General features: G+C 38.8%; 1 protein-coding gene across 13 annotated transcripts in view; it reads right to left on the bottom strand.

The window, feature by feature from the left end:
- Immp1l (inner mitochondrial membrane peptidase subunit 1) overlaps nucleotides 1–13,493 on the bottom strand; it is a 96,418-nt gene that overhangs the window by 57,498 nt on the left and 25,427 nt on the right. For 7 of the 13 annotated variants that reach the window (XM_029555203.1, XM_029555194.1, XM_029555177.1 and 4 more), the window contains one exon: nucleotides 12,953–13,056. The exons of 3 other annotated variants lie outside the window; for them this stretch is intronic. In XM_029555203.1, the coding sequence (XP_029411063.1) occupies nucleotides 12,953–13,056 (104 nt within the window). The remainder of the gene's footprint in view (nucleotides 1–12,952; nucleotides 13,057–13,493) is intronic. 3 more of the 13 variants (XM_029555196.1, XM_029555189.1, XM_029555191.1) reach the window with 1 other exon arrangement.

The raw sequence follows: 13,493 nt of genomic DNA on the forward strand, positions 1-13,493 counted from the left end.
AGAGACATCCCTTGTGAGTTCAAATAAAAAGTCAATGCTTTTTAGCAAGTTGGTTTCTGAGTAACTGGTATAATATGACTTAAATCTTTAAAGAATCAGTTCATCTAAATTTGTTGATAAGAAAAAACAAGAAATATCTCCAAATTTCCAGAACTGTGATTCAGATACAGTTTTCTGAGTTATCACTGAAATATAAAGTTATTTTATTTTGTGAAGAAAATTTTTATAAATTCAACAATTCTGAATTATAAAACTACAAAAAAAATATGATGGAAAGGAACCATCAAACATGAAAAAGAAGTATAAAAAGTTATAGGTATGGATTATAGTTTTGATAAAGGAAGTAAAAGGAAATACTTCCAGATAAGAATTTTGTATTGTAAAATGAGATTTGGTCCTAAAATAAAAGATTTTTTTCCATAGGAGAAAAGGAAAAAATTAACAAGAACATCATAAAAAAGTTCATGCAAGTTTAAACTTAAAGAAAGATGGCATGGGTACGGCTAAGTTGGTTATAATTGAAGGTTATTGAAATTCCTAGGACCAAAATTCAGTTCACTAATATAGAACTGGAACCTAATTCTATTTATCCCAATAAGGATTTCATACAATTTTACTCTGTTCTTAGTATTTACAGAGGACTGTTTAGAACAAAAGAATGTCATGTCTTATTCCTTTACTGGAGAGACCATTTAAAACCTGACAACTACGTTTCTAAATACCACCAACAGGACAATATAAATATGTCTTAATGTTAAGTCTGTATGTTTCCCCAACAGGTTAAAATCTTCCCTTGTCATAAAACTACCACCTCATCCATAAGGTAAATTTTATTAAACTACTCCAATTTAGGGAATTCCTGATAAATTACATAGTGATCATGGAACTTAATGGGTAGATATTAATTTGTGAAACCTGGCCTACAGTACAGAATTTTCATTGTGTCTACGATCCTCAATCCTCTGGATTGATGATTAAATAAACAAATGACATAACAAAAAAAATCGACTGTCAAAATTGACTAAAATTTCTGGCTCCCTTAGTGGAAGACACTTCCATCAATTCTCCAAGATCTAAGATATACCTCTGGAAAACATTATCTCCTTGTAAAAAAAATTTTTTTAATGGACAAAGGGCTACATAAACCATCTCTACTAAAGGGAGCATTACACAAATATTATAAGGGCTTTCTAAAAATCGTAACTAAAAATTCAGAATTGCTTACTCTATTATTTTTCTGTTGCTGTGATAAAACAACATGACTAAGGCAGCTAAAGAAGGAAGAGTTTATTTGAGCTTAGGGTTCCAGGGGTAAGAGCCCATCAGGGGCAGCATAACAGCAGAGGTGGCCATAGCAGAAAGTCAATCAATCACATCTTCAAGCAGGCACAGGAAGCAGAGAGTAACTGGAAACTTGGCAAGGCTTAAGAACTCTCAAAGCCCGCCCCAGTGACATGCTTCCTCCAGCAAGGCTACACCTCCTAAAACCTCCCAAAACATTGCCACCAACTGGGGGCAAAATGTCCAACTACTTGGGGCCTATGGGGGACATTTTTATTCAAACCACCACACTTAGAGAGTCCCTCCACAGTAAGCTCCAAAAAGACCAAAAAATGAGAGCTAAAAGCAGATGGACTTCATCAATTGGAAAAGATGCCATATCAAAGCTTCCCTTTAGTCTGAACAGAAAGGACCTAGGTACTTCGAACCATCCATCTCCTGTGCTACAAAATTTCAGGAGATTAAGCTCTTGAGTTTGCACTTCTCACCTCAACCTTGGGCCTAGTTGAGAGGAACACAGCCACATCATCTGCATCAAACTTCTGCCCACTTTGTTAGCTCTTACTGCAGATATCCAACCAGATATTCTGGTTGATTCTTCACATCCAAATTACACAAAAAACAAGTCTTCAACAGTAACAACAGTCATACTTATTTAAAATAAAAATTGGCCAAATGTTAGAGCCAAAGATGACCTCTCTGGAGATAGAGTAGTATAGTAAGACAAATTAATTCTTGTAAAAATAAGCTTTAAAGGACATACCTCAAAAAAGAGTTAATATTTTAAAATCGGGTATATAAACATTATTTCAACATAAAGAAAATTGGACCAGGTCAAGGTACAGTTGCTTGCCACCTAGCCATGTTGGAAAGAGAGGGCTGACTCCCACAAATTGTCCCAACTTTAGTATGCATGCCCTGGCATGTGCAGATGTGCGTGCACACACACGCACACAGACACACACACACACACGCACACACACACACACACAAATAAATGTAAAAAATATTTTTCAAGGGAAAACAAAGACTGTACCTTAAGAACTGATATTTCCCAATTAAATGGGTCAAGGGTCCTACAGAACATTTAATCAGGATTGGAAAAGTACTAAGTGTAGCAGGAGGCCTCCAAAGATGGCGCGGACCCAGAGTCCTGGGATTCAGCGAGAATTCACTTCACTTCTTGGTCCACAAATAGCCTGCCAAAAGGAGCCCACACCTCCGTACCCTGCTCATGAGACCAGTGACTGCTGACAGACTGCATGGCACAGACTAATCAGAAAACGATACACTGACTAAAGGGACTTGGGGGCGGAGAAAAGGGAAATATAAGGCCTGACCTAGTGCTTGCTTCTACCTGACTCTCGGAGTCTATGTGTTGTGACTCTGCGCCTCTTGCCCCCCAAATCAGCAGGGGACCCGATCCAGGTTAGGGTCTTCATTTTGCCAATGAGATATAGACAGGCAGTATTGCAAAATGAATCCTAGAGGGTCCCATTTCCCCTCCTGATAGAAAAATAAGAAAATATTTGATTATTCCCACCAAATCTATGGAATCCTGATTTCTCACAACTCTAGCACCTTGTTTCTACCTGTCACTAAGAGTATCTGGAACATAGGGAAAAGACAATTTCATGGGAAAGAATTTAAAATGATACCGTATTGTTGTTTTATTTCTTCTATTTGCAAGAACCCATTTGCTTCCCCAGACTGGAATCTGATGTTATACCAAGATAATATAACAAAACAAATTATTATCCACCAATATGAGTAACAATAATGTAGACATTAAGACCAATCTTGGGACTGGAACTATGACTCAGTGGTAAGAGTGCTTTCTCCACAGGCATAAAGAATCTGAGTTCAGACCTCCAGCACTCATGTCAAAAACAGGCATGGTTGCTCACACTTGTAACCCCAGTGCTGGAGGTGGGTGGTACAGAGATAGGATTGCTGGGGTTTGCTGGCTGCCAGCCTAGCCAGAAAACAAAACAAAACAAAACTCAGGCTCAGTGAGACACCTTGTCTCAAGGGAATTAGATGAGATTAAGAGAGGAATGCACCTCTTCTGACACTGTATACAAACACATGGGCACACATGCACACACACATGCATGCACAGAAAGACAAATTTTTCCTCAGACAACGACTAGCCACTTGGCACATTCCTTGATTCATGACTTTTGTATTGTGACTACAAAAATTCATGTAAAACTGCTGCTATATTCAAATGTTATCCGAGGCAACCTGAACCCATCTTTCTAGGCCATGGTCACACAAAATTTCTTGAGAATCAAATACTTCCTATTACCATTGAAATAAAAAGCTGTGCTTTATATCAACGTCCTTTATTTTGCAATCACCTATACTTCAAAACCTTAAAATCGTTCTACTAGTGTCTAGATTTCTCACAAATTTATCTTTCCATAAAATAATAGAACACTACTGCCCAGAGGCAGAGAATGGTATCTTTTACTTAAGTGCTCATTTACTTATTAAACATCTACTATAGCTCTTCCCCTAACAAGCAGTGAAACTGTATCTAAAAAATAAAAATCAAAAGAGATACTCAACTGGGTGTGGTGGGAGACTCAGGTGGATCTCTGTGAGTTTTACACAAGCCTGCTCTACATAAAGAGTTCCAGGCTAGTCAGAGCTAAAAAGTGAAACCCTCTTCAAAATGTGTGTATGTGTAAATATAATAGCCCGCCAAAATTTATAATTTTCTGAGTCTTATACCTGGTTGTTACATAAATGTTATATATAATGATATATTCACACACACACACACACACACACACACACACACACACACACACACACACATATAGAGGGAGGGAGGGAGAGAGAAAGATAAGATCATTAAAATGCCCAAGTAGATCATTTACAAAGGGAACAAGATCAATTTGAACAGTAAAAATAGGACAAGCATATTACACAGCCTCAAGGGAATGAAATCACATCATTAAGAATCAGTTTTAACAAAATATCTAGTTCAGCTGTGAACAATCAGACACATCCACACAGTTATCAGTATATGAGACAACTAGGTTTAAGACTCAGAAAATTATAAATTTAATGAAACAAAAAAAGGAAATAGTGTCTTGGTGTGGTGGAGCATATTGTAATCCCAGCATTTGGGAGATTAAGAAAGGGGATTGCTCTGAGTTTGAGGCCAAATGTTGGCATTACTGATGTGTACCACCATGCATGGCCAAATATTAAATCCCTTAATATTGTGCTACATAGGAGAATGATCTCGTTTACAGGAAATAAGCAGTAAATACTTAGAGATAAATGTTACATTTGGCACATCCTTTCATATAGCTCGCTTCTACTAATACTAATGTAATATAAGCAGATAAAGAGACATTTTCTACAAATGTGTATGTATATGCACATATGTATATGCATATATGGGGAAATAGGAAAGGGTACTGTTCTAGTTTGTTTTCTGTTGCTGTGTTAGCACCATATCCAAGAAGAAAGGGGAAGAAAGGGTTTATTTCACCTTACATTTTCGGATTCCAGTCCATCTTTGAGGGAAGTGGGGCAGGAACCTGGGGGCAGAAACTGAAGCAGACAGCACAGAGGAGCTTACTGGCTTACTCCTCCTGCTTTACTCTGCAACTTTCTTAGAAACCCAGACCCACCTTCCCAGGGATGGCACCACTACAGAGGACTGGGCCCTCACACATCAATTAGCACTTAAGAAAATGGTCCACAGACATGGCCACAGGCCATTCTGATAGAAGGAAATGCCTCAATTTTTATTACCTCTTCCATATATGTCTAGGTTTGTGTCAAGTTTGGAACAACTATGACAGTTACTGTGGAAAATGTCCACTATTAAATTCAAATGAAGTACATATGAATGTGTATTGTACTACTTTTTCAACTTTCTTTGCAGAATAAAATACTTTTTAGCAGGGTCTTACTATAGCCTAGGCTGGTCTTGAATTCGAAATCCTCCTGCCTCAGTCTGCCAAGTGTTAGGATTATAGGCTTGTGTTGTCAAGCTCAGATGTGAATAAAACTTTTTTCTTTAATTTGCCTTTTTGAGACAGGGTCTCCCTGTAGCCCCAGCTGGCCTGGAACTCACTATGTAGACCAGGCTCGTCTTGAACTCACAGAGATCCACCTACTCTGCCTCCCAAGTGCTAGAATTAAAGGCATGTGCCACCATGCCCTGCATGAATAAAACTCTTTAAAACAATCAATTGAGCAAAAAAGAATGTCTTCAAGTCATTCATTAATTCATGCAACAAATATTAATTCCACTACTGTTATGTTCCAGACAGTAAGCTCATTCAGTCCTGGAAATATAAGCATGAACATGATGCCTACTCTCATAAAGCTTATAGTTTAGTGGGGTAGATGTCATACACATACATGAAGTAAACGAATACCTAAATATCTTAAGTAATTTCTACAAAGAGAAACAGGGTAAATTGATATAAAATGAGTTCTTTCTTTAGGATGAATCAAGAAATATTCTTCTAAGATTCATTGAGGTTAGATTCTAGAAGGTAAGAAAACATAAGGAGAAAATTACGGACAACAGCATTTGTGTTGCGGGGTGGGGGAGGGGAGTAGCTCAGGAGGTAAAGGTGCTTACTGCCAAACCAGACAACCTGAGTAAGATCCCTGGAAACTAAATAGTGGAAGGAGAGAACCAACTCCTGAAAGTTGTCCTATGATCTCCACATCCACCCCCACCACAAATACAAACAAGTGACATAAAATTTTTTAAAATAAATAAAACATAAAACGTTTGACAGGAATACACGAGCCTGAAGGTGATACTAACAGTCAACTCTGAAAAAAGTTTAGCCATGAAAATAAGTAAAAGAGAATTGAGGCCTCTAAATTCCAGCAATATTGAGTACTGAATATTGATATTTAGTGGTAGATAATTTTGTTAATGGGAATTTAGCATACTCCCTGGGCTCTAGCTACCAATAGTCCCTACCTCCCAAGATATATTAAGTTTAAGTGAAAATGTCACCAGACAGTTCCAAAATTTCCTTGGAATGAAGGATTGCCTCAGGTTAGAACCACTAAAGTTAAATAAAAAAATAAAAAAAAGATAGTAAGGGTATATGGGTTAGTGGAAAATTACAAGCTTGAGAGCTAATGATGGTAATGGCCCTACAAGGAGATAGGCTAATGATAAAACTATTGATGAGAAAAATAGAAAAGATGACTAAAGAAAAGGAGTCAAGCAGGACTTCTACGCCAGTTGACAATAGCTTACAAAAGGCTAAGATTCTCGCTGAAAACAAAACAACAAAATCTGAATAAAATAAGCAAAATGGCTCTTTAAAGCATTAGGGTACAAGTTTAGGCGGCACCATTCTCTGGCTGGGATCCTGAACTGTGCAAATGGAGAAAGAGAATTGAGCATCAGCAGCATGAATTCACTCTTCTGCTTCTTGACTGTGGGTGTGATGTGACAAGTTGTTTCAAGCTCCTGTATCCTTTACATTCCCACCATGACAGACTGCACCCAAGAATTGTGAGCCAGAGTAAACCCTATCACCCTGAAGTTGCTTTTGTAAGAGTATGTTATAGCAATAGAGAAGAAGCTAAGACCCACAATAATATCCCACTGTAATATACTATTTTTGTTTATCAATTCATCAGTGGAGGGACATTTGGGTTGTCATTTTCTGATATTATGAACAATGTTATCATAAACATTCACATAACTGTTGTGGTGGTTTGAATGAGAATGTCCCCCACAGGCTCCAAGTATTTGAACATATGGTCCCGTTTGTGGCCCTTTTTAAGGAACATCATGAAACCTTTAAAGGTGTGACCATGCTGGAGGAAGCAGGTCACTGGGGGCAGGCTTTGAGAGTTCATAAACCTCATTCCTACTGCCAGTTTCTGTCTCTGCTTTCTGTATCTATTTGAGAATGTGTGCATACAACTTTCTGTTCAGACCCGCACTGCTGCCATGCTGCCCCACTATGATGGACTCTTAGCCCTCTGGAACTGTAAGCAAAATAAACTCTTCCTTCTATAAGCTACTTTGGTCATGTTGTTTTATCACAGCAACCAAAATGTAACTAATACACCTATTTTGTATAGAAACATGTTTTCAATTCTTTAGAGTATAAATCTAGCAATGGAATTGTGAGGCCACAGGGTAATGCTGTGCCAAACTTTTGGAAGAATTGCTACACTGTTTTTCAAAGCAGCTGTAATCTTTCACATATTTTTATTAGAATTTACTCCAATTTCTCTGCATATTTACAACACTTGTTATTATCTATGTTTTGTTTACTGCCATCCTATTGAATGTGAAATGATATCACACTGGGACTTTGATTTGCATTTACTTACAATAAATGTTGAGTATATTTTTCATCTGGTTATTGATTATTTCTATATCTTTGTAAAATGGCTACTTAAACCATTTGCCCAGTTTTATAATTGGGTTTTAATAATTTTTAATTTAACTGAATCAAAGTTTTAAGCCTGCTATGAAACACTCCCACAATCCCAATACTTGGGCTACTTTGACAGGATCAAGGCCAGTCTGTGTGACATAATGAGAATTTGCCTCAAAAATAAAAATTAAAAAAATCATTACAAACATTTACTAGCCAATTAGATTCAGCCTAACAGTACACAGAGTGAATTAGAATGCAAATTGGGAACTAACACATGAAGAGGAAGTTGGGTAAACAATGAAGGGAGAAATAGCACTCAGACATAAAAGAAGAAGGGAACAGGGCATGTGATCATTAAACTGTGAAGATGGCACAATCAAGAATCACCTGGGATGGGAGTTTCAAACAATGAATGTCTACTTCAGGTTGGCCTGTTGGCATATCTTGGAGAGTACCTTATATTATTGGAGGTGAGAAAATTCCCCTCTGCCCAGCTATGGTCAGTACCAAGATTGTTGTCAGCACCATTCCTTGAATCTAGGTCCTGGAGTGTGTAAAAATAAAGAAAAGGCTCAGATATTGATAGCTTTTCAATCTGTTAGTAGAAAAATGAGTAGTTATGTCTCAGGTTTTAGTTTTCTCAATCAGGTCATGAACTGAGAAGAAGGCTTACTTTACAAGACAGAGCTCATACATGGCACTGTTATCAGGGCCAATGGCTAGAGAGGTCACAGGCCACAGGGGAGAACCAAGTACTATTATTATGCTATATAGACATAGGATTAAACTAACTCCTAATGATTTGTTATACCCTGTGGGAGACAGGCTTGAGCCTAGAGTGGAGACCTAATGACAGCCATACAGCAGGCCTGAGGCAAAGGCCTGACCACTGGAGCCACGAGGATTGCCTTGTGATTATCGCTCCATTTGGCAAGTCACAGGGCTGGATTGCTTAAGGCTTGCCACTCCCTAGTCGCCACCCCTTAAAATTCCAGGTTGCAGTTTATCTACAGCTTGCAGCAGTGGGCATAACAGCCATGGTCATATGATTTACCAGAACCTGGTCTGCCCATATATGGCATAGTCATTGTATCCCTGTTTGATTGGTTCCAGAACCTGGGCTGCCCATATATGGCATAGTCATTGTATCCCTATCTGTTTGGTCCCGGGACCTGGGCTCCCATATATGGCATAGTTGTTGTATCCCTGTTTGATTGGTCCCAGAACCTGGGCTGCCCATATATGGCATAGTCATTGTATCCCTATCTGTTTGGTCCCGGGACCTGGGCTCCCATATATGGCATAGTCGTTGTATCCCTATTTGATTGGTCCCAGAACCTGGGCTACCCATATATGGCATAGTCATTGCATCCTTGTCTGATTGGTCCAGGGACCCTATATAAGCTTGTAAATTCCTCAATAAAATAGATCTGCATCACTGACTCTGGTCTCCTGTGTCTGAATGCGGCTTGGCTGACACAGTTTCCTCACCAGCCCTGGGGTCTGGGATCAGGTGGTGATGGAGACAACCGTGAAGGCAGACCGGATGGACGGCCGCAATACCCATCTCTAAACTCTCACCAGAGAAGCTTCTTATAACAGATGTCAATTAACACAATACTTATAACTGGTCAACATACAGAGAATAAGAAAGTACAGAGTGCTCAGCCCTAAGGGGGATACCAGTGTCACATCCTCTCCTTCCAAGACTCAAGGATCATTGTGGAATGGACACAGATTGTAGGAATGATGTTTACAATATGGACATAATCTGGACTGAAGACTTTTATCTAATGTTTCAACCAAACGTTGTTTATAATGTAAACAAGCTCATTGAGCCATGTGCTCTTCTTGTGACCTAGGCAAATTACCCCATCTTGCCCTCCACCCCAAGCACAGCACTCAGAAAAATCCCAAGGAAAAGGGGATTACTAGACATTCCCAGCATATACAAGGGTAAGTGATAAGACAAAAAGCACAAGGCTTTCTTGAACACATGCACCAGCATGCGTAAATGATTCTTTTATTCACTTTTTGCTTTTACTGCCTTCTTTACCAGGCCCAACCTGCAAGGAGCTGTGTTCGCACTTCTACTTTCACTTTCATTTTCCACTTTCACTATGTGTGTGTGTGTGGGGGGGGGTATCTTTAGCTCCAGAATCTTAACATGGCAATTCATGTATTTACTTAAAGGAACTATAACTAAAATGCCATCAAAGCAAATTTATGAATGTTTAAATGTTATTCAGAAGTATTTTCCCTGGTGTATCAACTATAGGACATTTGATTTTAAATTCTGAGATAAAATTGCTAATTCTTTTTTTTTAACATTAAAAAAAATTTATTATTTTTATTTTACGTGTACAAGTATCACCTGCATGTATGTGATTGCACCCGTGTCGTGCAATGCCATGGAGGTCAGAAGAGGGCTTCAGATTCCCCTGGAACTGGAGTTAAGATGGTTCATAGACGCCATGTGGGTACTGAGAATCGAACCCGGGTCCTCTGCAAGAGCAGTCAGTGCTCTTAACCACTGAGCCATCTTTCCAGCCCCAATGACTAATTCTTAAGTTCTACTTTTTAAAAATTTTTATTTTTATTTTATGTGTATGCATGTACTGCCTGTGTAAGTGCACCTGTGTAGTGAAATGCCCATGGAGATCAGAAGAGCGCATCTTGAGCCCCTGAAATTTGAGTCATGGATGGTTGTTAGCTGCCATGTGGGTGATGGGTCAAGAGCTGCCTGTGCTCTTAACCACTAAGCTATCTCTCCAGGCACTTAAGTTACTGCTTAGAAATGGTACATTTAATTCTTTGGAACCAAATTATATATACAGCCTTATCAAGAGGAAAAAGAGGTACTTCCAAAGAAACTACCTCTTAAAAACATCAATCTGTGTGAGCTGTTTGAAGACACATATTAGCTGCTTTCTCTGAAGAGGAAGTCCCCAAAGAAATCAAAACAATTGTCCCAGTTGTATCTCTTTTATCTCTTTTTGCCAACTTTGAGAAGTTCATGTCTCTCATGACATTCCCTGTATTACCCCAAGCACATGCTATAATTGAACTAACTCATTTATTATTTGAAACTTAAATACATAAGCAAAAGAAGGGGAATAAAGGGTAACTGCTAAAACAAATTAATCCTTTTTTTTTTTTTTTTTTGGTCTTTCTGAGACAGGGTCTCCCTGTAGCCCCAGCTGTCCTGGAACTCACTATGTAGACCAGGCTGGCCTTGAACTCATAGAGATCCGCCTGCCTCTACCTCCTGAGTGCTGGGATTAAAGGTGTGCACCACCTCCTTTAAAAACAACTTATACTTTAAATGAAGACTCTCTTTGAGTTGCTGGCCAGGGTAGTCCAAGAGACTACCACAGGCCCTGATTGCCTCCCAGCACTTGAAGGTAAGATCCTACTGCTGAAGACAAGACATACTTCAGACACAGGACTTGGAGCAACAGAACTGGGACTGGAAGCCACCTCCTTGAAGACTAGCTCTCATATGCAAGGTGCTAAAGGAAAACATCAACTGAAGGTTCAACTCCAGCTTTAAGGCCTAATAACCACAACAGTGACTGGCACTCAAACTATATTGGAGTAGCAGTGGCACTTTTATCTTGGGGGTAATCAAAAATTGGACCTAAAGCCCACTCACTGGGAGCAAACACATGTGTTGGTACTGTAAACATAGCCAAATACACATGGCTAGAGGGGTCATAGATCTTAGAGAAAACCCCAAGGCTGTCACATCCCTAAACAAATGTAATTTCTTACTATGTGCTAAATATGGATCCTTATATTTACAGACAAGTATGCCAGTCACTACTCATCAAAGAAGCTTCTTTTTCAACAATGTGAGACTATCACAGAGTTCCACAACTGGTTACACACAAAGATTAAGTGTCTGTGAAATGCCAAACCCTAAATGACACACCTACAATGGAACTTCTACACCTAAGTTTCATGGAACATAGTGGAACAAGGAGTAGAAAGAATAGTAATGTCTCTCTCTACTCATCAATGAAGCTCCTTCATGCAAGAGAGCAATGAACCCAGGTTCAGGGATCATTGCAGAACAAGGGGCAGAAAGATTGTAAGAGAAAGGGAAGGAGGTGCATGACCACATGGAAATAGTCTTACAGGCTCCTAGGACCTTGCTCATATGAATTTATACCAATGGTGACAGCATGCACAAGACCTAAAGAAATTCAAGCAGACAAAAACAAAGAACTGTGGAAATGGGCAGTAGGTCCCAATATCAGTCAAAGAAATATTTGGCAGCTGATTACTACTGAGTAAGATCTGTTCTTCATTAAGGGAGTGACTCTAGGTATGCTAACTAGATTCTGGTGGATGAATTTGCACTGAAGGACATCAGGGGACACTAACTTGACTTGATATGCCTTAACATAAATGACAGAAAGCACGAAATCAACTAGGGTGGGGACTATGGAAGGGTGCCGATGAGGAAGGGGGTATAAAGAGGACTAAGATGGAGGACTAAGATGTTGTATATGAAATACATAAAAATTCAATAAAAAATATTTTTTTAAAAATTGTCTTTCTCAATCCCTCCGCCCACCCCCAGAACCTGTTGGAAAGCATCTTAAGTAACAAGAAGCTTTACCAAAATCCATGGTTTTATATAAACTCCCTTAAGGGTCAATAAATGGCTAATCCATATGTCTCATTAATTAGAGCAGGGGTTCCTTATCTGTGCTTTCTCTTACAGGCCTCTCTGGATCACAGCTTGACTGGTGAAGCCATACCATCAACTGGAACCAGAAGAAACCCTGGCAACAGAAGACAGACCCTCTCCTGAATTTATACCATGTGAATATCCGTCAAGGTCATGTGCCTTCTCCTTGAAGTGTTGCTCTGCCAGTGCCACCTTTATATATAAATTTTGAAGATTTAAAGAGCCATACACTTTGAGAATGTGGCTCAGCAATCTGTATTAACAAGCCCTTCAAGTGATTCTAATGCACAGTGACATATGAAAACTAGAGTTGTAATTCAACCAGCGTTGTAATTCTCAAGGTGACCAACAGTCACCCCTAGCCTTAGCAGACTTGCTTAGTCATTTACTACCACGTGATTTACCATATCCCTGAAGTGTTATAAGTTGGGGAGCTTGAGCATCAAAATTGAACGTAGGGCACTGAGCATGGCAGGCAAGCAACCTACCCCCGAGATATGTCCAGACTCATTTGCATCTTTTATTTTGAAGCATTTTCTCACTTAAGTTGCTCAGGCTGACCTTGACTCACCTTTATAGCCCAGGCAGGTCTTAAAAAGCTCTTGATTCCACCTCCCACGTAACTTAGATTACCAGTTTGTGCCACAAAGCTGTGTTTCAAAATTCTTATTCTACCTAGGAAAGAGAAGTGGTTATCTTGCATTCCTCATTTTATTTACGTTTAATAGACTAAAGTCACTGACATAAAGAATCAATTCCTTTAAAAAACAAAAATATTTTAATCAAATAATTAGCAGAAAAGCAAAGAAAAAAGTTTCTAAAATGTGTGACTATCAATACAGCAAAAAAAAAAAAAACAGAATAATCTTCCCTAGAAATATAGCAAAGTTCAAAGAATGTTGACAGAAGGAAGCACGGCTGGCATATTTCAATTCTAGTCTCTAATACTGATAGAAAGATTGATAACAGAAAGCTAGAAAGTATGATGGGCACAATTCATAATAATTTCTTTTCATGTAGGTGAAAAAAGAAAACCTTCAAATACCATCTAAAAAAAAAAAAAAAAACAAAAAAACAAGGGAGACATAGACACAGTAATTTTGGCAGTGTGC

The sequence above is a fragment of the Nannospalax galili genome, unplaced genomic scaffold, assembly GCF_000622305.1.
Source record: "Nannospalax galili isolate Female #2095 unplaced genomic scaffold, S.galili_v1.0 scaffold11, whole genome shotgun sequence".
NCBI lineage: Eukaryota > Metazoa > Chordata > Mammalia > Rodentia > Spalacidae > Nannospalax > Nannospalax galili.